The sequence below is a fragment of the Lemur catta genome, chromosome 17 (assembly GCF_020740605.2).
Source record: "Lemur catta isolate mLemCat1 chromosome 17, mLemCat1.pri, whole genome shotgun sequence".
NCBI lineage: Eukaryota > Metazoa > Chordata > Mammalia > Primates > Lemuridae > Lemur > Lemur catta.
The window spans coordinates 4,716,751-4,744,544 of record NC_059144.1 but is presented as its reverse complement, the minus strand read 5'-3'; the positions used below and the strand labels follow the sequence as shown (position 1 = coordinate 4,744,544).

Genomic DNA, 27,794 nt, shown 5'->3' with positions numbered 1-27,794 from the left:
AGGGGTACACGGAGACGCGCGGATGCCTCCCTGACACTCACATCTTCATCTTCGCTTGTGAAGCACGGGCCATCGAGCTTGTTCACAGCCATGATCACGGCCACGACATCTTTGCCATTCATGATGGGCATGGCCAGGATATTCTTTGTCACGTAGTCAGTGAGCTCGTCAGCGAAAGGGCTGAAGTGGGGACACTGTGTCACAAGAGAGGAAGAGAGGCCGTCACTCTGTGGATCTAGAGCCCCATGCACTCCCAGGGTGGCCACTAAGCTCTGTGGAGGCCATGCCCATTTCAGTGCCCAGACTCGAGGTGGCCTTGCCTCAGGCATGGGGACAGGGGAGCGCTCCAGCCTGGCTCCCCCACCTCTGGGAGGATGACCCCAGCTCTCCGCCCGGCAGACCTAGGGGGTGTCACCCACACCTGCCTGCCCTCCGGCTGGGCCGGCCTTCTGGACGCCTCTTGAGTACGTCCCGCTCTCCCATCCCGAAAGCCTCTAGTCCAGGCCACGTGCTCTTGCTTCAGCCCCTCCAGGCTGGCACCCCCCACGCTCTTCTCCAAAAGAAAACTATCGGTGGCTTGTTCCTGGAACACTTTAATAAGGACACGTGTGCATGTGAGTCGGGGGTGAGTCCCAGCCCCCTGGTGCCTGTCCACAGCTCTCGGGCCTTCCTGGCCGCTGCTGCCAGGGGGCTGCTCCATGGGGCCCCCTGCCCACCACGGGACTGTCTTCGCACCCGTGATGAGAGAGAGCTTTGCCTACCTCTGGCCCCAGGGTGCCCCTGGCCCTCCCTCCCCCAGAGGGCCCCCCTGTCCTGGGCCTTAGGTTCTGCCCCACAGGGGAGGTGCTGGGCTTTGCCTCTGCCCTGAGGTGCCGTGTGTTAGGAAGACAAGGCACCTCCAGGTGACCAGGATTCTGTCCTTTGAAGAGTGGGACCCTGGCCTCGTCCTCCTGCCTCCCGGGTTCTGACATTTATTTACATGAGGTCAAAGTGCCCTGGTGCAGGGACCAAGGTGGATGGCTCTGGAGTCAGCCCAGCCTGGCTGGGGGCTGTGTGACCTCCAGCAAGCCCTGGATGGCTCCCCACCTCGCTCCCCGCCAGTCACAGGCGAAAGTGCCAGCTGAAGGAGAGACTCCTGCACATGCTCCTTACGAGTGTCATCATCACCACCTGTTGGTACAGGGACTCTTCCCGGGACTGTCAGGACTGGGGGTCCTGTGGGGACACAGGGTTGACTCCCCAACGCCTGGCCCACCAGGCAGCCCAGAGAAGCTCCATGCCAGCTTCCAGCCTCCCTGGCAGCGAGGGCGGCCGGGCCACGGTTGGGCCCACGGGAGGTCGGAGGAAGCCTGCCAGGACGAGGAGACGCTGTGATTTCTCACGAGGGGGCACATGAGGCCGGTGCCAAGCTCCCCTCAGCTCTCCCTCCCAGACTCTTGGAGATGCAGCTGCCATCTGCCGCCACGTGCTGCCCGGCACTGCAGGCAAATCCATGTTTGAATGATGGAGCAGGAGGACACAGGTGCGTCCTGGTAGTGGCGGCAGCATGGAGCAGTGGCACCAACATCCTGGTACAGGAGGACACTGAAGCCCTTGCTGGCGAAGCCACTGCCACCAGGTTCCTGCTAGCTGGAGCTGAACCAGTGGGTGCTCCCCAAGGGAGGGAATTGTCTTGGCACCCTGGTCCCCTGAGCCTAGCACATGTACTCCTCACTGCTTTAGGGTGGCCGTTGGACATGTGGCCATCTGGACAGTCTGTCTCCCCTGCGAGCCATCAGTGCCAATGTGTGTGTGGTCCCTGTCACGTTCCAGATTCCCTCCTGCCGTGGCTTCCTTCCCTCTACCCGGCACCCATCATCTCAGCCCGACCCTTGCCAACCTCACCGGCTCCCCTCCCATGGTGAGTGGTCTTAGCACCACACCTGGACGTTCGCCAGTGTTTCTGGAAAGAGCACAATACGACCCTCAAGTGGTAGCTACCACGTGGGGCTACTCAACGTGACCCTTGGTGGCACTGCACAGGCACACTGGCCGTAGTTGGACATGCAGCCTCACTTCTCTCTCCTGCTGCTCTGCCGGTTCCTTCCCTGATCTCAGCCATCACCCTGTCCCCTTTCCCCACCCCACACACCTTCACAGCTCCTGTTTCACAAGGAAATCGTGTAACAGACACAGGCCTCTGGTGGCCCACCCCCCACTCAGGAGGCTGACATAGCCACCCCCTTGTCATTTAAGTACACTCAGAACTGTCTTTAAAATGCTCGCATGGCCCCGTCATCCGCTGTTCTCCCTCCTGCGGGGGCCTTGCCACGCCCAGGCCCAGCCGTCCTGGCCTTGCCTTCGGGTCCGCTGGGCCCATCTCGGCTCTCCCGGCCAAGGTCAGCTGCAGGAGCCACGCTTGCCCTTCACTGGGTGACCCTGGGCCCCACTGCTCCCAACACCCCCCACCACCCCCTGGGCCCAGTGCCGGGACCCGCAGCCTTTGGGCGTGTCGTCAGACCCACACAGCCCGAGAGCAAGGTGGACAGAGCCTCAGACAGGGCTGGACAGGCAGCTGGGATCTGGGCGTGGCCACCTGGCAGGCTCTGGCTGGAAGCTCTGCCCCTCTGGTTCTGCAAGTGGTCACCCCTCACTCCTCCCTCCCTGCACCCTGTCAGGCCTCCGAGAGTGGCACTCCCAGCCCGACAGCTCCCTGGGAATGTCGGTGCCAAATTCTGGCTTGCATGCTGCCCCCTCAGCTTCCCTGGAGACCACGGGGAATGTTTATGCCCTGATAAAGAGACAGTGGGTCCCATGTGAAAACATCCTGCCTGACCTTAGGCACTGTGTCCAGTCTCATGTCATTTGCTCATTGCCAAAGTCTCTCCTCCGGCTCTGGTCGCTCTGCTGCCCATGCATGGATGGGCACTTGGGGTCACCATCCTGGCCCAGCTTGGCCAGCGCAGCCTCCTGGCCTCAGCTGCTCCCTCCCTGCTGTCCTCAGCCTGTGAGTGCCTCCCACCCCTTTGCTCAGCCCTTAACCCTGACCCTGACCCTAACGCCGACCTCAGCCCAGCCCTTTGCTCCCTGTGAAGACAGCCGGCAAACTCCTCAGGCCACAGGGACCGCTGCCCTCTGCATTCCCGCTGGCTCCCGGCTGCCCCACCCTTTCTGGGATGCAGGGACAGAAATGTGCACACTTAGTAAAGGGCTCCAGCCTCTGCTCAGGCCTCTTCAGGCTCTGCCCTCTACTCCACTGTCTGGCCGGGCTTCTCTGCTGCCCTGGAGCTCCCTGGTCAGAATGATTGGGACCGACTCCCATGAGGCTTGGCACTGCCCAGACCCCCAGAGGCCAGCGAGTGGGAGCAGAGCCCGGGGCAGCTGGCTCCGTCCTTGGCAGGTCCCTAGGACAGGCCTCTGGGGGAAGGGGGCCTGTGGCCTGGCCTGACACCTCACACCAGGAGACAGACACTGGCATCTCTAGGAGGGGCCTGTCACCACGGGCTTCGGGCTCCTTCCCTGTACTCAGAGTCTACCTGTGCCCAGGAGCCACCTGTGCTCAGGGTCTGGTTTAACCACCGCAGCTTTGCTGTGAGGGAGACACTGTTTTCCCGGTGTGGGTGGGGAAACGGGGCTCAGGTGGGTGAGAGACTCCCGGTGTGGCATGTGGCCCAGGTGTGGCAGGTGTCTGCCTTTCCTGCTGGGCTGAGGGTCCTGCACCAGGAACATGCACTCTTCGGAGGTGGTCCCCGCCGCCCAGGCTCTCTCGGAGGCACTCGCTGCCTGAGTCCCCTCTGTAAAGCAGGATGTGACCTAGGAGTCCACCCTGACAATGCCCCGTGTGTTGGGTGCACTGAAAGGAAATGTGCACTTTTGCTGGTTTTGACCTTGGTCTCTGTCCTTCTAGTCTGAGATAAGTAAGTCCCAGCACAGCCTGGGGAATTTCCCAGACACACAGGGAGGTGGACCCGTGCCCTGTCCCAGGGAGGAGCCCCAGCTTGCTGGGTGGGTGGTGGCCTTGGAGGAGGTCAGTCCAGAGGCAGGCGCAGCCGAGGCACCTGGAGGGACAGAGGGCTTGGGCCCCACAGCCTGAGGCCTCAGCAGGTGCGGGAGCCTGAGAGCTGCCAGCCCAGGCTGGGACCAGCAGGCATCAGCCAGGGATGGAGGCCTGGGGGCCAGAAGGACCCACCAGGCTCAGGGTAGGCTGAGGATGAGGAATTGCCATGGGGACTGCGTGTAGGAGGAAGGAGGGAAGAAAGGAGGGAAGGAAAGAGGGAGAGAAGGAAGAAGGGAAGGAAGGAGGGAGGGAGGCGGTTAATGTCCCAGCCCAGGCCCCACCGCTGCTAATCTCTCGTCCGCTGCTCATTCATGGTCTTGATGGTCCTGATATTCCATGTGGCACATGGGTGACCCATTTCTTACACGGGAAGTGGAGATGAAGCTAACCCTGCAGATTACTATATTTAGGTCGCTGCAGGCGGCTTGTTTACCGCAGAGACTTGTAAGAGGATTATAGCAAGGGCTGCTGGTGTCCAGGGATGAGGGCGGCCTCTGGGGGCTGGTCTGGGGGTGGTGGTCCCGGGTCTCTTGTGGGTCCTCAGAGGCCCCTTGCCCAGGCCCCCGGTCTTCCCAGAGTCTCCTGCCTCTGCACCCGCAGGAGCCCAGGCGGCACCTCGCACTCAGCTGCTCCTCCCGCCCACCCAGCACCCCTGTGCCAGCTGCTCCAGCAGCTTGCATGGATGCCCTGCTCCTTGTCACCAACAGTAACCCATGGCGAGTCTGTTCTGATCTCTCTTCACTCTGTGCCCCGCTCTCCAGCCCACCCTGGGCCGGCTCCTCCTCCTGGACCCCCTGGTCTGCCCTCCCCTAGTGGCCAGCATGGCCTCCGATGGGTGGAGCTGCTTCTGCCATGGTGGCAGCTTGGGGTTCTGGGGTCTCCTGATGCCCCGCCCTGCTGGGCGCCAGCACCAGCTGCGGCTCTGACCCTTCTTCCCAAATTTCCCCGCCCCTGAACTTTGGTCCCCAGGAAAACCAGGGCCCCCAGGACAGGGCTCCCCAGACGCCCCACCTGGGCCACCTTCCTGGAAGCCGTGGGTCCTCTCACAGTCCATGTGGACCCCATGGGCACTGTGGTGGCCCCAGCCACGGGACCCAGATGCAGAAATGGGGGACCGAGGTTTGAACCTGAGACCCTCAGCAGCCCCGAGCCAGCTTGAGGACGCCGCCCCGCCCCTCTGAGCTCACCTGGAACTTGACAGACAAGCGGGGGCTCTAGAACGTGCTCCTCTCAGTATGGGGACAAGGGCCCGTGAGGCCTGATCCCCTGAGCTGACCCTTAGACACTCAGGATGGCACCGGAGACGCGTCGCCCACGAGACCCTCCCAGGATGCGCAACCCACCTCCGCCACGTCCTGGACGTTCACCATCTTCTTGGTCTGGGCGACGTGGCCCACGACCCCGATGTCCAGAGGGAAGACGATCTCGGAGTCGGGGGGCACCAGGCACTCCTCCAGGACGCTGCCCGGCTGCACGCTGAAGAGCCGCGTGGCCAGCTCGGCTACGCCGTTGCGCTGGCGGTACATGAAGAGGCTGCAGCGGTCGGCGTGCAGGATGGTGCAGAGCCGCCGCAGGATCTTGAAGACCACCCGCTCCATGTTGATGCTCTCCTGCATGTCCTGCACCAGCTCGAACAGCGCCGCGCTCTCCTCCACCTGGCACAGCTCCCGAAGGCTGCCGCAGTCTGTGGGGCGCCCGTTGTCGCAGGCCGCGGCCACATTCTCGGGGCTGAGCTTCTTCCCGAAGTACTGGTGGGCGAAGTCGGGGTTCTCGTCCAGGAAGCTCTGCACTTGCTCCTCTCTGAGGCTCATGGCGACCCTGCTGCCTGCTCCGAGAAGCCGCTGCTCCCGTGCACATGGGCTCCCAGAAAACACTGTCCTCAGCAAAGTCTTTCTTAGTGACGATTAGGGAGCCCTGTGGGCGCGGCGCTGACTCACACCGGCAGGGCCCTGCCCCTCCCTCCCCTCAGACCTGAGGCCTCCCACCTCCTCGGGACGCTCAGACACCAGGAAAGGACTGGGGGGCCACAGGTGGGGGGGCTGCGGCCCATTGCAGGGGTCATGGCGGGGGTCAGGTGTTTGGCCTCCCGTGGAACAGGTCCTGAGGCCTAATCCCCGAGGGAGGGAGGTAATCCCACAGGACCACTGTGCTTGGGGAGCCGCCTGAGGTCGGGTTGGTCGACGGGCGGGTCCTCCTGGGTGCCCAAACCTGGGCTCAGATGCGCAGAGTGGGGAGGGGTGGGGGGTACAGTCCTGGCCCCAGGAGATGCAGCTCACGCCCGAGGTGGTGAGAGGGATACCAGGCCAGTCACACTGGTGCTCAGGGGCCCCGAGCCCAGACAGGGGTGTCCCTGGACGTGCAGGAGGCAGGGGGTGGAGTAGGGAGGAGGAAGGAAGGTGTTGGCACCCAGGATGGCGATTCCACGCAAACCTTCCCCAGCCTGGAGTCAGAAGTCATCCAGATAACCCCCACGTCTGTCTCCTCGGCTTGTACTTCCTATGGGGTCTCCGGCTGGGATACCCTTTGGGGTAGTGTCACTCAGAGGCCATGCAGTTGTCGGTGGCAGAAAGACCAGAACTGAGGGCCGCCTGGCTGCACAGCCCGGACTCTCCTCTCTGCTGTCACCAGCGACAAGCCCCTGGGCCTGCCTGCTCTGCCATGGGACCCTCCCTGGCTCTTGGGCCAGCCCCTCTCAGGCCGAAGTGGTGAAGGTGACCTGTCCCAGAGACACCTTGCAGGTGGCGGCATTTCTGACTTCCTTGAATATAGGGCACTTTTATTTATGTCGCTGGGTCCTTTCCGTGCATGGCGTGCACACTGCACTGGTGAGGAAACCTGGCAGATCCTCCCTGACCCACGTGCCCAGATGGCAGCAGGCGCCTCTAGCGGAGGGCCGTGGCCATCTGCCTTGGGTGTCGTACAAATATTAGCTTCTTTGTGAGTCACAATGTGGAAAAGAAAGGTTGAATTAGAACCGGAGGAGTCCACCCCGGTGGGTCTGACTCAATGCACAGGGCACCTGTGTCCGTGTGTGCCGCGGGCTGGACGGCAGGCAGGTTGGGGTGGGAGCTGGTCACCCTGTCCCAGTGCCTGGCCCTGTCCTCAGTGATGAAGGCAGATGTTTTAGTTGGAAGGATATCCAGGCCTTTCTCAGCCGAGGACCAGGAGTCACATGCCAGGGCTCTTGAGCAAGGGAAACTACCTGAGATTTCTTTGAACAGTTTTCATTTTTTCTCTGCCTATCTCGTCACTAGACTTTTAACCAGGATGCAAGATTAGTGTGTGGCTCTGACTTTTAATGCATTTAACCAGTCAAAATGTGTGTGTATGTGTGTGTGGATGTGCATCTACATGAGCATGCTTGGTGTGCAAGTGCACGCGTGTGGGTGTGAGTTTGTGTGCATGCACATGTGTGCATGGTGCACACAGAGCCAGAGTACACCTCTCGTGCTCAGAGTTTCCTTAGCACAAGTGCCGGCTCCAGGGAAGCTTCCACGTGGACGCTGGGCTGGTGCTGCTGCAGCTGTCCCGACCGGGCAGCGGATCTGACTGGCTGCAGCTGCGCCATCCACAATGGGCCCAGCTGGCCAAGTGCAGAGCGTGCCCTTGTGCCGTGATGTCCCTGCCTCCGTTAGTCATGCAGCAGCTTCTTTTCGGGGATCTGCTCGGAGGCCTTCCCCTTTTCCTAAAAATAGTGAGTGCTGCCTGAGGGGGAGCAGTGGGGGATGCGGGGAGGGCAGGTGCTGCGGCGGGTGCTGTGGTCCTCTGCTTTGCACCCAGTCCCAGAGCAGCTCCCAGACCTGGCATCCGGTCTCCCGGGCTCTCAGTGCTGAGCCCAAATCATGCCTGGGTGTGAAGGAGATGCCAACTGTGGGGCCCGGGGGCTGGGGCTTTGGGGAGACGCTTGCTGAGTCCTCAGTTTGCATCCCCACCCCTCAGTTCCTCCCAACCCCAGCCTGGACCCCCACCCTCCTGCCCTGGGCCGTGCTCCCCTCACTGTTAGGGAGCATCTGCTTCTCTCTCTAGCCCCGCTCCCCTCCCCCGGGGCCTCCTTGTCCACAGAGCTGAGCCGCTGGCTTGTGGTGGGCGGGGTGCACAGTGACCCCAAGCTCTGAGGCACCACCTGTCCTGAGAGCATGGACTGGCCGGAGGCTCTGTTCGGTAAGTGGGTGGGGTGAGGAGGGGTGCTGGGATGAGGGTTTGGGGTGCCAGTGGGGACAAGGGTCGGCATAGGAGGGACCCCGCTGTCTGCTCCCCCACATACCCCTCACCCTGACACGAGTGCACTCACCCAGCCTCCACCTGTGGCACCTGCATGGCTTTGCCCGTGCCTTTCCCTGCCCCTGGGGCCCACAGTGCTCGCAGGCGTGGAGGATCGGGGTGGCAGGGAGTCAACACCCCTGGAGGAGTCCTAAGCCCATGACTGATGGCAGCTGTGTGTAAATGCCCCCGCTTCCTTACCTGCAGAGGTAGCTGCCCAGTGGCACACTCCGCACCAGTTCTGTGCCTTCCCCACCTCACTTCCCTGTACACCCACTGACGATGCCTGGGGCCGCTGATGGGGTGGACGTGACAGAGTCAGAAGGATATGCCTCTGAGTTACACCTGTGAGGCACACCTGTGAGTTACACCTGTGAGGTACAGCTATGAGGCACACCTGTGAGACATACCTGCGAGGCACACCCATGAGTTACACGTGTGAGACACACCTGTGAGACACATCCGTGAGGAGCACTTGCGAGTTATACCTGTGAGACACACCTGTGAGATACATCTGTGAGCTATACTTGTGAGGCACACCTGTGAGGCACCCCTGTGAGGCACCCCTGTGCTCAAGGGGTTGTTGGACTCACCAGGTGATTTCCCCACAGATGCACCTGGGAGTTTTTGACGAGAACTGAGGCTGCTCCTTCACTAGATGAACTTTGCCTCATCATAATGTGGAATTTAAAAATTAGCAAGAACGGCCTGGGAGCCACTTAGAACAAGAAATTTGCATCAGAGAGCTGTTACAGGATGAGAATTCTAGTTGCTTGTACTGAACTGCAGACAGATGCAATTAAACAAGGAGCAAGGCCCCGAAATTGAAACTGACCCAGCAAGAGGAGTGGCAAGATATGAAAGTAGGAGAAAATTCCAGCTCGCAATCAGAAATCTCATGAGATTTTTTTTTTTTTTTTTTGAGACAGAGTCTCACTCTGTTGCCCGGGCTAGAGTGAGTGCCGTGGCGTCAGCCTAGCTCACAGCAACCTCAAACTCTTGGGCTCAAGCAATCCTCCTGCCTCAGCCTCCCGAGTCGCTGGGACTACAGGCATGCGCCACCATGCCCGGCTAAGTTTTTCTGTATATATTTTTAGTTGACCAGATAATTTCTTTCTATTTTTAGTAGAGACGGGGTCTCGCTCTTGCTCGGGCTGGTCTCGAACTCCTGAGTTCGAGCGATCCACCTGCCTCGGCCTCCCAGAGTGCTTACAGGCGTGAGCCACCGCGCCCGGGCCTATCATGAAAATCATGAGATTTTTGACGCAGAGAAACGAACAGCTCCGTTAGGATCCTGCACTTTCAGAGCGCCCTCCCTGGGAGGACAGGAGGTGGGAGGGGGCGGCGGAATCCCACCCTGGGGCGGTAGCGGGCGGGGCAGGGGGTGTCTGCGGGTGGGGGTGGGCATGGCATCCTCTGCCCTCCCCTGCTGGCTGACCTCACATAAGTCTCGGGGCTCCTTCAGGCCCCCTTTCTTTCTGGCTGACGAGGTCCTGCAGTGCTGTTTTTTTGTGAGAGAAATGCACTGTGGGGTGTGCAGCAGGCGCTAGGACACCCCTGACGAGGACAAGTTGTCGGCAACTAACCACCGAGGACGTGTGCCTCCTGACGGAGGTGGGGAGGGTCCACAGGAGCCAAACGTGGGGGGCAGCCCCGATAGCCAAGGCTTGGGCGGAAAATGATGTCGGGCCAAGAGGAGAAAGCAGGCCCGTGCTGGCGTCTGGGGCACGTGGCCAGAGCGGGGCGCTCCCGTCCTGCGCGTGTTCTCTGCAGGGCAGTGCCCGCTCCCTCAGATCCCGACTCGGGCTGCCCGGGAGGCAGAGCATGCACTCCTCTGATGGGTGGGGTCCCTTGCCCACCCAAACAGCATTTGTGCTGCTCCCAAGGGCAACTCGGGGTCAGGGTGGGGTCACGGGCACCTGGCAGGGTGACCCACTCACGGGGGCAGAACCACCTGCCCTGAGAGGCCCATTCCCTGCTTATTCAGGAAGAGCCCTCAGGGCTTCCCTGTGTTCTATGCCTGCCTCGTGGGAACTCTCCAGCCATTTGTTTCATTTTAGACCTTGGGGGGTACATCTCCCCATCCATGAAGGACTTGGCCCCTGTTCTCCTGGGGCCTACCGTCTAATGGGGGCAACAGATGTGCATTAAAGAATCCCAGGAACGTGTGTGAAGCACTCCCTGTGCCCAGGGCCAAGCCTGTGCGAAGTGAGGCTCTGGGTACTGGGGCAGCCTGGCCTGCGGGGACTTGGTCTGTTTCCTTCCAGGGTGGGGGCAGGCAGTGGGGACAGACGGCTGAAGCCTCAAACTTGAGATGGGCCCTTTCCGACCAGCAGGAACCACATGGGCCACCAGAGACTACCCTTGGCTTTGTGGTGCCCGTGGGCTTTCATCTCAGTTGTTCAGAAAGCGGATCCATCGGGTGCTGCCTGGCCTGTCTGGGCACGGGGTGCCGTGAGCACTCAGCCTCGCCTGTGGGCCGTGGCAACACGGAGACAGGCGAGGCCACGTCCTCTGTCTTGAGGCATCTGGGCTGCGCTCTGCTGAAACACTCTCCCCGCTTCCACCACCCTACCTATTCTCTCTGCAAAAGTGCTTACAATAAAGCTAACACTTTTGCTTTCTTTTCTGACGGCATGGACTTTCTGGGGTCTCTGTAAACATCCTACAAGTCCCATGGGGCTCTCCACGTGGACCGGTCAGGGGCTAAGCCCCAGTGCAGCCTGCAGCCACCAGGCTTCACACAGTCCTCGAGCAGCTCTGTCCTCAGCCACAGCCTCGGGTGGCGCTGTGCTGATGCAGAGTGCCGACTCCGGCAGCTCCCCCTCCCCAGCAGTCTGCCCTGCCCTGCAGCCTGCACTGCCTCCCAGGGCCATCCTCCTTCCAGGCCCCAGGAGACCTCTGTGCTCTGTGTGGGCGCCCCCCCCCCCGGCCCCCGCCTGTGCTGCGTTTCAGAAAGTGCCCCCAGGCACCAAGCTCCCCATACTCACCAGCTCACATCCTCTCAGGGATCACAGTCTTTCCCTGCCTGTTGGCTGACATCTGAAAATAAGTGTTTCACAGATTCTGTCCACTTTTGTAGTTTATGGTGGGAAGTCTAGTGCAATACCAGCTACTCTGTCAAGCTGTGATATTCTAACAGTTCATTTTTGTCCTCCAAATTTCCATAACAACACATAAATAATTGCTATCATAAATTAATGGACCCTTGTGTAAGGAATCCTCAAGCAGATTTTCAAAATAACAAAGATATTTTAATGTGAGTGGGGTATTCTTGTGTACAACCTGAGCCACTGTACATGGCAGCCCTGTAGTATCCCAGAGACGCTTTCATTTGCTGTTTTGGTTGGAGCCTGATGCTTTGAAGCAAGCAACTCATGATGATAGGATGTTGGAGCTATTGGAATTTCCCAGGGCTATTTTATTATTTTCTCCCCTCACTGTTTTCCCATGTGATCAGCACGGCATGGTAAGGACGTCTGAGTGGCATCCTTCCCTCATCCCTTCTGAGAAATACTACTGCTAAATTGGTAGTAAAAGGGTGAAACCATGAGGAAAAGTTGAATAGAAGAGGATCGCTGGCAGACCAGAGCTTACGGCTGACTGGTTTAGAGGGCAGAAGACGCCAACCCAAAGGCTGCAGAATGGGACACCCTTGAGAAGCATCAATTCACCCCACCCTCCAGAGGACCAAGAGATTCAGACCTTGCGGTGGTGTCAGTCGGGGCTCCCCGAAAGTAGAGCCGTGGAGCAGCTTCAGCGCACACGGGGACCAGTTGCAGAGAGGGCTCTGGACACCTCCAGCTCCATGCGCCGCAACCAGCTCCCTCATGAGTCCAGCGAGGCAGGACGCTCACGCGACAGACAGGCAGCAGGCGACAACACATGCCGGGACCCACGGCGGACAGGCCCCCCCAAGGCTTTGGAGAGCTGCCCAGGGCGGGGGGGAGGAGCCTTGCCTGTTTGTGCCCTGTGTTTCCCCACAGCTGAGGGACCCCCAAAGCACACTCTACCCTGGGTTTGATAGCCAGGGCCACCCATTTGCTGGACTAGGACGTTGCAGGACATCCTGGTGGCAGGTACGGCACAGAGCCCGGCTCTCCCAGCCAGCTGCTCCCCCCTGGGTGCCACTCTCCCAGCATGTTATACAGTTATTCCTCAGAGCTATACGTGACAAAGGGGGGCCTGGTTCCACCCAAGACCATCCAGGACTTGCCCTGCAGATGCCAAGGCAGAATCGGGGGTGCAGGGAAATGGAGCGGGAGCCTCAGATTGGGCGGGGAGGCTCCTGCACGTGCATGCCGAGTGTCAGACTGCAGGGCAGCTCCACAGCTGGGCCCAGCTCCTGGGGGCCCAATGAGAGGATGCCTGTCGGGGGCGCCTGGACAGGAGCGGCCTGGGTGTAGCACCCTGCTTGGACTGAAGTGGATTTCTGGTCTCTGGCACCTCATGTCAGGAGCGCGGAGGGCCCCACCCCATCCTAACGGTAAGTGGAAAGCTGAGCAGACTGAAAAAATCACCAACTCTTCCTGGATCCATGAGAGAGGCGAGGACACGGGCAAACCATGCCAGGCCAGTACAAGGAGTCACGGCTCCCGGGAGCAGGGACTCAGGGCTAGGAGCCGCCTCGGGAACCAGTGCCAAGGTAGGAGATCCTGGACTGCAATCGATGACAGGGGCAGGCTCCGCGTGTGCGGGCAAGTCTGAGAGTGGAGAACTCCAAGAGGACCCAGCCAGAGTGGCCCACACGTCCGTGGGGCCTCCCTCCAGGAGCTTGGCCATGTTCTCACAGTGAATAGCAGAGAAAAATCTTCCTATGCTTCAAGTAGGAGGAGGAAAAATGGAACCATTTTGGAACACACTGGAACATTCTGTTCTTAACAGGAGCAGCCCTCAGGAGAAATTGACCAGAGCCTAACCTTCTGGGGGTGCATCAGAGCCTACCGCCACCCCCCTGGAGGGAGGTAAACACCCAACTCCAGCTCCCACTGCCACTCTGTCCTACTTAGGAAGGTGAGGTATCTGAGAAACACTTGTGAAGTTCACAGTCCAAGGCACAGTCACTAAGGACTGAGAGCTGATCGGAGGACTGTGGGGAGCTTCGTGTGCCCTCACAGCTGACCCGCACCACAAAAGGCCTGTTAACAGCAGTTTCTTGTGTCCTGTGCATTGTGCACATGAAAAGGCAAAAACCCCAGAATTTGCAGAGCAAGTATTAGAACCAGATATGGCAGGGATATTGGAATTATCAGACCAGGAATTTAAAACGGCAATGCTTAGGATGCTACGGGCTCTAGTGGACACAGTGGGCAGCATGAAGGAACAGATGGGCAAGCTAAGCAGGGAGACGGACTGTCTAAGAAAGGACCCAAGAGAGATGCTGGAAAATGCCAGGGCAGAAATGAAGAGCACCTTTGAAGGGCTCATCAGGAGACTGGACACAGCTGAGGAAAGTGTCTCTGAGCTTGAGGTTGGCTCCACAGAGACTTCCAAAAGTGAAAGGCAACAAGAACAATGATAGAGAAACAGAAAACAGAACAAAATACCCAGATCTGTGGGACAAATATAAAAGGTGTAATATATGTGTAATGCCAGATGCAGAAGAGAGAAAGGAACAAAAAAATTCAAAAAATGATGACTTAGAATTTCCCCAAATTAATGTCAGACACCAAACCACAGATCCAGGAATCTCAGAGAACATAAAGCAGGATAAATGCCTAAAAACTGCACACACACAAAAAAACAACCCAAAACAAACCCTAAAACCCCACCCCAAAGAAAACAAACAAAGACACCTAAACATATTGTATTCAAAGTACAGAAAATCAAAGATGAAAAAATCTTGAAAGAAGCCAGAGGAAAAATCACTTTACCTAGAGGAACATAGATAAGAATTACCCCAAACCGTCTCAGAAACCATGTGTGTTAGTCCATTTCCTGCTGCTATAACAGAATAACACAGACTGGGTAATTTATGGAGAAGTTTATTTGGCTTGTGGTTCTGGAGGCTGGAAAGTTCAAGAGCATGGTGCATGTGTCTGGCAAGTGTCATCGCAAGGCAGAAGGGCATGAGGGCAGGTGAGCGCACAAGACAGAAAGAGGAAATCGCGCTGAACTCATCCTTTTATCAGGAGCCCGCTCCTGCCATGACAGCATCAATCCATTCATGAGGGTGGAGCCCTCATGACCTAATCACTTCTTAAAGGTCTCACATCTCAATATTATCACAATTAACTTTTAACATGAATTTTGGAGAGGACTCTCAAACCACAGCACCATGCAGCAAGAAGAGACTAGAGTGAGGTATTTAAAGTGTTGAGAGAGGCCGGGCGCGGTGGCTCAAGCTGTAATCCTTGCACTCTGGAGGCCGAGATGGGAGGATTGTTTGAGCTCAGGAGTTTGAGACCAGCCTGAGCAAGAGTGAAACCCCGTCACTCCAAAAAATAGAAAAATTAGCCGGGCAGGGTGGCACATGCCTGTAGTCCCAGCTACTCAAGAGGCTGAGGCAAGAGGATCGCTTGAGCCTAGGAGTTTGAGGTTGCTGTGAGCTACCATGATGCCACTACACTCTACCCAGGGTGACAGAGCAAGCCTCTGTCTCAAAAAAAAAAAAAAAGTGTTGAGAGGGCAAAACCAACAACCTAGAATTCCGTGCCCTGTGAAATTATGCTTTAAAAGTGAAGGAAAATAACGACTTTTTCAGGCAAAAGTTGAGGTAATTTTTTGCTGGTAGACCTGCCTTGCAAGAGATTTTAAAAGGCCAGACACAGTGGCTCATGCCTGCAATCCCAGCACTTTGGGAGGCCAGGGCAGGAGAATCACTTGAGGCCAGGAGTTTGAAATCAGCCTGGGCAATATAGTGAGATCCTATCTCTATAAAAATAATAAAAAGAAATATTAAAAGAAGTTTTTTAGAGGAAAGAAAATAATAATATGTCATAAACTCAAATCTACATAAAGAAGAGCATTGAAGAAGGAATAGTGAAGGTAAAATAAACACTTTGATATTCTTATTCTTAATTGATCTAATAGATAACAGCTCTAAATAGTAATCATATATTAAATTACATGTGCTTGTGTATTTATCTGTGTGTATATGTTATATATGCAGATGCTGCGTACATGCAGACGTGCGTGAAGTGAGGGACATGAGTAATACACGGGGTGGGGGAAAGGCAGGACCTGCTCCGCCCGAGTAGGACCTGGAGGGGTGGGGGCTCCTGCCACGCTGGCCTGTGGCCAGGGCCACGCCTCTGAGGGCGTGAGCTCTTGGGCTGGGCCTCAGGGCCGGAGGAGGGCGGCCCGCAGCGCGTTTCCTGGAACCCTGGGCTTTTCTGCCCGCTCTGCCTCAGCTGTCCTCTGAGGGTGAGGGACTTATTCCTTCCTAAATTCAATGTTCATCAAGCGCCTGCTCCGTGGCACAATGCTGGGGACCCCGTGGTGGCCGCACCAGACCGGTCCCTGTGTTGTCAGGCAGGACAGCCCCCAGAGCAGAGGGCAGAGGGAGGAAGGCTGCACGGGGAAAGCCCCAGCCGGGTGATCAGGCGCTGGGATGGGGGAGACCAGTTCATGGTGGGAGCCCTGACAGGTTCCCGGGCCAGCCAGAGAGAGGGCCAAGAAGGGCTTCCTGGAGCAGGCGGTGGACCCGTGACAGAACAGCAAGCTCTGGGCTCTGCCTGCAGGGCTCCCTGTGCAGATAAGGAGACCAGCACCTCACCAGACAGCCATAGGGAGGCCCGAGGGGCAGCGAGAGGAGACCGCTGCCCAGCCTGGGGGTCTGGAGGGCATCCTGGCAGAGGGATTATGAGCCGACTCTTGAAAGGGGGACGGAGGGGGCAGGACAGCCATCAGGGTGATGGACATAAATGCATCGCTATCGGAAGCACTTTCACGGTGCTACGAGGGAAATAAATTGGGGGCTGGCGTGGAAAATAAGAGATCATTGGAACTGGGTGGTGGAAGAAGGGCTCTGTGAGGTGGCTTTCATAAAGAACTCTAAGGACTACACGGGCCAAGGGACAGTGAATGCACTTCGGCCTCCTTTGGCATAATAACATACGAAAAGGCTTAACTGAGTTGTCAAAATGGTATTTACCTTAAACGATTGAAGTTTTATGCCAGTCATCTTCCTTAATCTTGCAGTGAGGCCAAAAGGCCCCTCCCAGCACGGAACCCCCACTGCCACCCTGCCCCACGAAGCCTGGGCCTGAGCTTGAAGACAGAGAGGGGTGTGGTGAGCGGGTGACGCTGGGGAAACGGCACAGGCCTCTTCATTCATTCATTCACTCATTCACACACCCATCCACTCCCTCAGCACGTTCATCGAGCACCTGCTATGAGCCGGGCACTGTTGTAGACGCTGGAGAAGATATGACAGTGAACAAAGCAAAGGTCTGTCCTGCTGGAACTCACTTTATAATGCTGGAACTCACTTTATAATGCTGGAAACAGTGGTGGAAATGGCATATTTGACACTTGGAGTGGATACTTTTTTTATAGCCCCTCCTTTCTACCAGAAAATTATTTTCAATAATAATGTAAGAATCATTGTTTTATTTGTTTTTAGATTTAAAACAATTGAAAATGAAAGTGAATACATTTCAGTTTTAAACATATTGCTAGCTAGGTGCAGTGGCATGCACCTCTAGTCCCAGCTACTAGGGAGGCTGAGGTGGGAGGAGTGCTTGAGGCCAGGAGTTGGAGGATGGAGCACACTACGATCATGCCTGTGAACAGCCACTGCACTCCAGCCTGGGCAACATAGCAAGACCCTTTCTCTAAATAAATAAATTTTTTTAAAAAGATATTACTAAAATTCAGGAAAACATTTCATGTATGAATGACCATTTGTACTTACCAAATAAAAATATTACACCTTACAGTTCACACTGTTTTACTGTTTTAAATTTTAAACTCAGGCTGGGCATGGTGGCTCACGCCTGTAATTCTAGCACTCTGGGAGGCCAAGGCAGTGGGATCGTTTGAGCTCAGGAGTTCGAGACCAGCCTGAGCAAGAGCGAGACCCTGTCTCTACTAAAAAAATATAAAGAAATTATCTGGACAACTGAAAATACATATAGGCCAGGTGCAGTGGCTCACACCTATAATCTTAGCACACTGGGAGGCCGAGGCGGGTGGCTCTCTCAAGGTCAGGAGTTCGAGACCAGCCTGAGCAAGAATGAGACCCCATCTCTACTAAAGAAATAGAAAGAAATTATCTGGCCAACTAAAAATATATATAGAAAAAATTAGCCGGGCATGGTGGCACATGCCTGTAGTCCCAGCTACTCGGGAGGCTGAGGCAGTAGGATCGCTTGAGCCCAGGAGTTTGAGGTTTCTGTGAGCTAGACTGACTCCACAGCACTCTAGCCCAGGCAACAGAGTGAGACTCTGTCTCAAAAAAAAAAAAAAAAAAAGAAATAAAAATATATATAGAAAAAAATTAGCTGGGCATGGTGGTGCATGCCTGTAGTCCAGCTACTTGGGAGGCTGAGGCAGAAGGATTGCTTAAGCCCAGGAGTTTGAGGTTGTTGTGAGCTAGACTGACTCCACAGCACTCTAGCCCAGGCAACAGAGCAAGACTCTGTCTCAAAAAAATAAAAAATAAATAAATAAATAAATTTTAAACTCAAAAATTCCAAAGGAATATGTAGAATGACAGAATGGTTTCTTCATCTTTGTGATCATTGTGCTATTATTTTTATTTCTAAACTATTATTTAAATGTAAGAATATGTGGAATCACAGGGACTGGAGACTCAAACTGTACCTAATGTAGCCCAAATGGTTCCAAATTGTTATGCACATTTTTTCAAAAGGAACAAATATGGCAGCCAAGTCTTCACGCATCAGGGTCAATTCTACACCTGGGAGTTCTCCATATTAACTTCCCCACGGAACACTGTGGCAGACAGATGTTAGGGCAGGGCATGTTCACACCTTGTATACCCCCTTCCTTGCCTGTGAGCAGGACCTGGGACTTGCTTCTAACCAACCCAGTATGGCAAAGGAGATGAGATGCCACTCCCACAATTACCTTACCTTCTGTGACTCCATCTTACAATCTGAAGAAAGACAGTCTCTGTGCTGCTGGCTTGGAGGAAGTAAGCTCACTTGTTGTAAGAGGACTCACGGGAATGGCCACATGGTAAGGAACTGTAGGTGGCCTCTAAGAGCTACGATCAGCCCTGGCTGACAGCTAGCAAGAAAATGAAAACCTCATCCCCAGCATGCAAGCAGCTGGAAGCAGATCTTTCCCCAGTCGAGCCTCTGATGAGACTGCAGCCCTGGCCAGTGCCTGGATTGCAGCCTGCTGAGGTGCTGGGGCACAGGGCCCAGCTAAGCCACGGCTGGACTGGATCAGGGACTGTGAGATAATAAATGTGTGTTGTTTGAAGTCAGCTAATTGTGTGCTAATTTGTTATACAACAACAGAAAACTAATGTAAACAATAATGTTTACGAAAGGATAGAGCAATAAAAATATCTAATTTGAAGCTTACATATATATTATTAAAACTCAACAGTAATTATATCGATTGTTTAGAAAGTAGACCAACAAAAGATTTTATTTTCTTGGGGGAGGATTATTTCATCACTGACATGGTTTAGAACTGTCAGCAGAAAGTGTGATAAAAACTAGACTAACTTTCATTCAGTTTTATTTTTATTTTTAAATTCTCTATGGACAGTGCACCCCTTTTTGCCTGTACCCAAGGTGGACCACTCCTGTCACCCTGCCTTTGGTATACCACTAGTTGGCAAACAGACGATAAATTAAATGAGCAAATTATATACTGTTTGGAAGTGGTGTTACAGATAAAGCAGAGCCAGGTAAGGGGCACGAGAGTTGCAGTGTGAAATAGCGTGGCCAGGGGAAGACCTCACTGAACAGGTGACACGTGAGGGGTGAAGGAAGGTATCCTGCTGACATCGTTTTGCAACAATTTGGATGGAACTGGAGATCATTCTCCTTAGTGAAGTATTGCAAGAATGGAAAAACAAACACCACATGTACTTGCTATTAAATTGGAACTAACCAATGAGCACACATGTGCACAGAGGGAAGTAAATCAAGCAGGGGGGAGGCAGAAAGAAGGGACGGGCCAAAATCTACCTAGCAGGTACAATGAACACTATTTTGGTGATGGGCACACTTACAGCCATGATTTAAGAATTACAAAATGATCCATGTCACCAAAAACATTTGCACCTTTTTGATATTTTGAAATTAAAAAAAATTCACTATTGCGCCAATATTTCTCTTGTTTTCCTAGTTGACTTGATGATGTTGCAAAATATTTTATAAATTTTCTAATTTTAAGTTATCCTTTCATCCCTGGGAAAAATTCTACTTGATTGTAATAGAGTGGTCTTTTAGTATGCTGTTTAAATCTTTTTTTCTGGTATTTCACTCACAAATTTTACTTCTAAGTTCTTAAATGAGTTTTTTCTCTGTCTTTTTTGATTGTTTGTTTTTTATATGCACTGATTGTCATGTTTTGGCTTCAAGTTTTTTCTAATTTCAGAAAATAAATTGAATAATCTTTCATCTTTTCTTGTACCCCAAAGAAATTACATGGAAGTGAAATTAACTGTTTGTTAAAAATATGAAATAAATTGTCCTTAAAACTAAAACTAAATTGAAATAAATAAAAATGAAAGCAGAGATTGTCAGAGTGAATCAAAAAATAATACCCAACTATATGTTGTCTACAAGAAACACACTTTATTTATTTATTTATTTATTTATTTATTTATTTATTTATTTATTTTTGAGACAAAGTCTCGCTCTGTTGCCCGGGCTACAGTGAGTGCTGTGGCGTCAGCCTAGCTCACAGCAACCTCAAACTCCTGGGCTTAAGCGATCCTACTGCCTCAGCCTCCCGAGTAGCTGGGACTACAGGCATGTGCCACCATGCCCGGCTAATTTTTTCTATATATTATTTTTAGTAGGCCAGATAATTTCTTTCTATTTTTTTAGTAGAGACGGGGTCTCACTCTTGCTCAGGCTGGTCTCGAACTCCTGACCTCGAGCGATCCACCCGCCTCGGCCTCCCAGAGTGCTAGGATTACAGGCGTGAGCCACCGTGCCCGGCCAAGAAACACACTTTAAAGGTAAAGATACATAGGTTAAAAGTAAATGGATGGAGAAAGATATACTATGCTAATACTAATCAAAAGCAAGTAGGGGCAGCTATGTTAATTTCAGACATAGCAGACTTCAGAGCAAGGAAAGTTATGAGGGATAAAGATGGCTTTGTATAACTGTAAAGGGGCAAATTGTCCAAGAAGACATAATAATTCTTAAGGTATGTGCACCCAACAAGAGAGTGTCAAACTATCTGAGGCAAAACTGAGCACTGCAAGGAGAAATATACAAATCCTTTATTATAACTGGAGACTTTAACACTCTCAATCAGAAACGGACTGAACTGTGCCGCCCCATTCGTATACTAAAGCTGTGACTGTGTTTGGAGAAAAGCATTTAGAAGTTAATTGAGGTTAAACGAGGTCACAAGAGTGGAGTCCTAATTTGATAGGACTGATGGCTTTATAAAAAGCCAAATAGATCCCCCTCCATGCATGTATCAAAGAAAGGCCATGAGAGAACACAGCAAGAAGGTGGCCGTCTGCAAGCCAGCAAGAGAGCCTCACCAGAACCTGACTATGCCAGCGCCCTGATCTCAGACTTCCAGCCTCCAGAACTGTGAGAAACAAATATTTCCTGCCCAGGCCCCCTGGTTAGTGGTATTTTGTATGGCGGCCTGAGGGGAGTGAGATAGGCCCTGACTCTGCTGAGTGAACAGCAGGGGTGCCTGGATATCCCTCACGGTGGCTCTCTCAAGGGGAGACCTAAGCAGTGTGCCCGTGGTGGCCAGTGCACCCTGCAGGCCACACAGACCCACTTCTCCAACCATGTTAGGGTAGCAGCTCCTCACAGTTCCTGGAGCCTGTCCTGCTGAGGGCGGACTTAGAAGTAGACAGTTGGTGGGGCACATGACAGCCCCTGCTGCTGCAACCAGCCTCTGGCTGTGACAGGGGCCCATTGCCTCCACCGACCCTTCTAATCTCCTCTCCCTTCACTGTCAGCTCTGTAGGTCCTCGGGGCTTCCCTGGCAGTCCAGGGCTCTGAGCCCCCGATCATCACAGGACTGGGTGGCAGCACCGGCCCATGCACAGTGGCCCGGGACAAGGCATCCCTGAGGCTCACCCGGTCTTACCCTGTCCGTTCCCAATCCACATGCAGCAGCAGCTGTGCGTCCTTCTGCTGTTCGGGGTCAGTTATTCCACCAGGATGGCGGCTCCTCTTGCTGCCTTGACCCCGATGCAGGAGTTCTAGTGCCCTGGCAGCGCGTAGCTGGTTCAACAGGACCCGTGCTGTGTCCCCTGGCAAGAGCATGCCGCCTCCAGAGACCAGGACCTCCAACCATGCAGCAATGTTTCAGGGACAGAGAAGTGTCAGTCAGGCTGGGGGAGCCCAGAGAAGACCACCCGCCTGTGTCCTCGGGGCGAGAAACAGGGAGGCGTGCCGCGTGCACAGGCGAGCCACGGGACACCGCAGTAAGAACCGGCAGAGCAAGAAACGACCCTCACATATTAAAAATGCAATAGCATTTTTTTAAAATTAATGGAAGTCTTGCTAGAAAAAGTCCAGATTCCCCTCCGCCTGATGACAAATAGAACCAAAAGCCAAGTGGAAAATGGAACAGGTAAGAAAAACAGAGCACCAACTGCAGGCCCATCACCCACGCGGACATTTCGGAAGGAACCAAGAAAATGATGTGAAAGAACAAGTAAAGACGACACCAGGGATGAGGAAGGCTTCCCGACACACACCCTGTGGGCGTGCGGGGCACTCAGAAAACTTTAGACCTGGGAAGCTTGGCGGTGGGGGGTGGGTAGAGGCCACCTGGAAGGGAGAAAGAATCTGACTGGCCCTGGGCTGTCAGCAGTGCCCAGTGGCCACAGCGGCCACAGCGGGCGAGGCTCTCAGCTCTGGTATTTTAACAACATGGCATCAGTGAGAGGCAGGACGAAGCGGCTTGGTGCGTGAGGGTGGGCAGTGAGCCTCTGTGCCCAGCCAGGCGGGTGTGAGTAAGACAGGCCACCGCACCCTGTGCGGAGGCCCGGCCCAGGGTACCAGGAAGGGGCGAGGCCGCCCTAGGGGGCGGTTCTAGGAGACAGGAATTGAGGGCTCATCTGACAGGTGATGCATTTGGGAGAAAAGCAACTAATACTGTGCACATGGCCACGCTGGTGGAACATTTGGGGAAAATGAAGGTAGGGAGATTAAGAGAACTTGCAAGTTTAAAAACAGACCTGTGTGCAAACGATCCCCCGTGCAGATGCCGGAGCCAGCCCTGGCCCGAGGCCGTGCGTGGTGCTGCCCATTTGCGGGGCCCTTATCTGCCCAGGGCTGTCCCAGCCGCAGCTCCAGGACCTGGAAACGGGCAGGGAGTCACTGGTCACCTCTGGGGAAGGAGGGGCGGGCCTGGGAGCAGGCGGTCGGGCATCTTTCAACAAGAGCCTTTCATGGCTGACTGCTTTTTAAACCATGGGGATTTATTACTTACTTAAGGTAAAGATAAAACTCAAAGTGGAAGCAAAGAAAGTCAAGTGCAGGGTCACAAGTCATGTGACTTTGCTGGTGGCTTTGAGGCTGGGGCTTGGGGAGCAGAGGGGAGCAGGCTGGGCTTGGTGCTTGTGGGAAGAAGGGCCCGGTGAGGTGTGGTGGGCTGAGAAGGGGCTGGTGTGGCGTGGTGGCCTGAGAAGGACAGCAGGATGGAAGCGGAGTCCTTGGTGGGAGGGGCGGACTGGGAGGCAGGACACCCCTGCGGGCTGGGGAAGGGCTGCACTGGTCTGGAACAAGTCACAGTGAATGTCCCCTCCCTGTTCATGAGGACAAGACTGGAGGCTGAGCCAGTTCCCAGGAAATGGAGCCCAGCAACAGAAGGCCTCATTTCCTCAACTTGAATTTTGCTGACAAAGGCAAATTTGGTAATTAAAAGACTTTGAAATCGTAACCAACATCACTTTACAATTAGGGGGTTTGGGTGCAGCATTCATGGGTCTTTTTTTTAGAAAATGTGTGGTCATTTAAACTTGTAGCCAACAATAAATCCATTTGAAACATCAAAAAGGCTGTTAATTAGCTTGGCATTTTAGAGAATACAGCTCTAATAGTTGTGATCACGGACAGCTTTCTAAATCTCTTGCGGTTTGGAGTCTGCAAGTGAGCCCTGGGGCCAAATTTATTTCTCTCTAAGGCAAGGTCTGCTTTCAGGGGCTCCTCCCGGAAGGTTCGTGCCCTTCCCAGTCATGCACGACTCTCCCTCGGGGTTAGGTATGGCCTCTTTTTTTTTTTTTAATTTTCTTATCGTGGTAAAATACATATGACATAAAATTTACCATCTTATCCATTTTAAGTGTGCAATTCAGTGGTATGAAATACATTCATAATTTTGTGCGGCCGTCACCAACATCCATCTCCACAACCTTTCCATCTTCCCAAGTTGAAACTCTGTCCCCGCTGAACACTAACTCCCCAGACCCCACCACGACCCTGGCATCCCCCATTCTCCTCTCCGTCTCTCTGAGTCTGGCTGCTCTAGGGACCTCCTGTGAATGGAGATGCACAGGATTTGTCCTTTTGTAACTGGCCTGTTTCACTGAGTCCCCAAGTTTCCTCCACGTGGTAACCTTTGTCCAAGCCTCCATCCCTTGTAGGGCAGGGTGATGTCCCACTGTGTGCACAGACCGTGTTTTGTGTCTCCTTTCATCCCCCTGCGGACACTGGGCTGCTTCCACACTTTAGCTATTGTGAATAGTGCTGTTGTGATCGTGGGTGTGCAAATAGGTCTTTGAGCCCTGTAGGGACAGTTTTATGACACAGAATTGCATCTGCTTTCTTGCAGCTGTAGGAGAAGAGGGGACTTTTTTCCCTTCTTACTTTGTCAAGATTTACTTTGTCAAAAATTAGGGGGCTGGCAGGTTTTAAGGTCAGATGTTGGAATCCCATGAGTTAACAAGAAAGCTAACAAAACACAAAATTAAAAGGCAGAAAAATATTATCAACATGGGGACTGCAGGATGTGCCACGTTTTGCAGTTACAGCACGTGGATGCCGTTCAGAACCGGGTGTGGGGAGCTGCGCAGGGCAGCGTGGAGCAGAGCCTGCCAGGGCACAGTCCCAGGTAGGGACGCTGAGGGCAGGAGGAAGGTGAGGAGGCGGGTCCAGGGGACACGGAGCCTCTGAAGAGCTCAGCTGGAGGGCAGCAAGGAGGGGCCAGAGCAGGTGGGTCCATGGGTGACCCACCAACAGAGGAGCAGGTGCAGCGGAGTCCCGGAAATGGGACAGAGCTCGGGGCCCAGCAGGCCAGCCAGCCGGCGCGCGTTAGACGGGGTGGGCTCAAGGCAGTGTGGGGGCACCAAAGTTCCCAGCAGATGCCAGTTATTGCTGTGATCAGCGCAGCTCGCTCGCGCTGACCAAACCCCACTGATCATTCCACAGCTTGAAGGCTTTCTCAGTAGAGGCCTTTGCCTTCCTCTAGATGTTCAGTCACATTATCTAAACAACAACAGCAATTTGCCTCTTCCTCCCCAGAACTTAGACGACACCTCTCTGTTCAGTGTCTTCCAAAGCCAAGTCATGGGACGGTGTTGACGGCAGCTGCAATTCCTCCCATCTTTGCCACGTGCCTCTTTGCAATGTGACTTTGCTGCTTTTTCTATCAAGAAGTGATGTCTTTTTTCCCACTTCTTGAATCCAGCCAGGCTGGTTTTGTGACTTACCTGGACCAACAGGATGTGGCAGGAGAGGCAGTGTGGATGGTCCAAGGTGGGGCCTCCTGGACTTTGCCCCGAGGGGCCTGTGAACAAGCAGGCGTAGCTGCCTGGCCCAACCAGCTGGCAGCCTGCACCAGCTGCCAGACCTGTGAGTGAGGCATTAGACCATGTGGCCCCAGGTCAGCTGCCAGATGACCACAGCTGTGCTGTGACTCAGGCACGACCGACCTACCATGTGGAGCAGCCCAGCCCAAGTGCCTGACCCGCAGAATCATGAGCAAACGCAGTGGTTCAAGCCAATAAATTTGGGCGCTGTTTGTTGTGCAGCAAAGGGTAACTGAGACTCCTGGGTTCCCCAGAAAACGGAGCCTGGGGCAAGGGTTAAGTGCGAGTCCCAACGCCCGGCTTGCGCTGAACTGCAGAGGTGCAGCTGGCTGCTCCCTCAGTGACTTGCAGGGTGACGGAAAAACCAGCCAAGAGGGAGAATATGCCCCTCCTTGTCAAGCAATCCATCAGCCGCAGGTAGCATCGTGTCAACCAGGTGGAGCAGAGGCCGGAATTGGGGGACAGTGGCACGGATGGGTCTGGTGCAATGTTTCCCATGCACCTTCCCTTAATAAGAGGTAGTTTTTTCAACCGAAATAGAACTTGTTAGAAATTACTCAGGCAAAACTTAGGCACTGTTGGAAAGTTAGAAAACACAGACGAGAAAGAATCCTGCTTAGCCCTACACACACCCTGGGGCTGTCCCCGTTCCGAGAGCTTTCGCTGATTCACTAGTGGAGGCCGCCCTGCCGCGACCTCTTCGTGCGGACACATGTTGATGCGAATGATTACGTGATGGGACCACAACACACGTGTTATTTCTCCCTCGCTTTAACATAGAACTGCACATCACCATTTTTTGTGGGCAGAATTCCGTTATGTGAAGTTTCCATAATTTATTTAATCTCCTATTAATGGACATTTAGGATGTTTCTGTTTGGGTTTTTGAGGGAAAATAAGTGATGCCTTGTTCTCTGCCCAAGTCTGGGACCCGTCGAGAGAGAGCGGATGAAAACATCACCTTCATTGCCGACAGCACGTGCTGGGGTTGGCACAGCCCATGCTTGTCCCGGCTGAGACTTGAATCCACGGCCAGGGGCCAGGAAGGTGTGGAGCCCTTCCCGCTGGCAGGACTTCAGTGGCTCAGCTTCACCCAGTCAACCGGGTGGCACTTGGGTGGGATGAGAGGGGCGCATGCGGGGAGCTGGTGGCCTTCCCTTAACACCCAGCGGCTCGGCTGGGCTCTCTCAAAGCTGTAATAAAGGTTGTTATGAATTAATTTCTGCCTTTGGTTTCTTTTAACCTTTTAGAGCCTTCCGACGATCGCTGGGTCCCTGCCTGCCGGCGCCGCACCCTCACAGCCCCCCGCTGCGGCAGGGTTAGTCAGGCTGTGTGGCCAGCACACACAGCAGAAATGATGGGGTGCGCTGCGATAATGGGTTGCTGGGGACACTGCCATTTTCAACTTCAGTCCCCCAACCCTTGGTGAAGCGGCTGCCCTGTGTAGAGGCCCCCACGGAGGCCTCTTGCCAACAGCAACCACAGCTTCCACTAGGTGCCCTAGCGGGGCTGGGTGGCCTGCAGCATGGGCAGGCACAACTGCAGGGGGAGGTCTTGTCCTCACCACGGGTAGGATGGGTGGAGGCTGCCTGTGCTGCTTCCAGACACGGCCACTCTTCCCTTGTAGCCGTCACAGGCACTGCCACCACCTGTCACCAGCAGGGGACCCTGGGGAGGCTGCAGTTCCCGCTGCTCTAAACAGGACCCGGCCGCGGCTTTAAGCAACCAGGTGGCCGGGCCCTGCTTAGTTCCACCCACCCCAGCACAGCTCCCAGGCACCTCCAGCTCTATCTCCCAGGCTGCCCCACGTGGGTGGGTGGACGCAGCCCCCACACGGTGTGACGGTGGGTTCGCACTCTTCTGTGTGTGGATATGGTGCTAGTGTCTGTCTCTGGGGTGGGAAAAACCTAGTTTCAGTGCTCAGAGCCAGGATGGAGCTGTGGGAGCCTGGAAGTAAACCGCTAGGCAGGAGCTCCTTGGCAGGCAGGGACAAGGATGCGTGCCCAGGACCAGGGCAGGTGCGGCTACGAGCAGCCCAGCTTCACAGGGCTGGCTTCGGCTTGCAGGTGTCGGGTGCAGCTGCCCACCCAAGGGATGGCGTCTGGGCTCAGAGGTGAGAGCACTGCCCTCTCACCGGCAGAGTCCCGCTGGGGACCTGGGGGCAGCACTGGGCTTGGAGGAGGGTGTTGCAGTAGACCTTTGGGTTAGACAGAGCCCAGCCCGAGAACTGCTCCAGATCAACATCCCTGGGTTACCTGAACTACGCGGGAAAGTTTAGATGTCTGAACAAAACCGGCTCCTGTTACTCACTGACCGTGTCTTCTGTGCAGGCTTTGGGGAAGTGCTGTGGCCCCGAGGGCACTGGGAGATTGGCGCGCGCCCCACAGATCACCCTGCCGGCTGGGGAGCCCAGCGCGGGGTGCACGTGAGGAGCAGGAGTGAGAAGATTGGATTCATTAACAAACAGGTAAAAAGGGGTGGGGTTCTTACTTCAGGGGGCGTGTGATTACTGGGAACTGAGAAAAACTCAAGCAATGATCACAGACCCAAAGACCAAGGGGAGCATTTTAAGAGTTCTCTGCTGGAATATTCCGGCTCAGAGAATCC

General features: G+C 54.7%; 1 protein-coding gene across 1 annotated transcript in view; it reads right to left on the bottom strand.

Moving 5' to 3' along the window:
* Nucleotides 1-5,903, bottom strand: part of PDE6B (phosphodiesterase 6B) — a 34,171-nt gene extending 28,268 nt beyond the window's left edge. Inside the window, exons 1-2 of the mRNA XM_045529302.1 lie at nt 5,380-5,903; nt 42-194 (exon numbers count right to left, since the gene is read on the bottom strand). Of these exons, the coding sequence (XP_045385258.1) occupies nt 42-194; nt 5,380-5,847 (621 nt within the window). The 5' untranslated portion in view covers nt 5,848-5,903. The remainder of the gene's footprint in view (nt 1-41; nt 195-5,379) is intronic.
* Nucleotides 5,904-27,794: the final 21,891 nt, after the last annotated feature.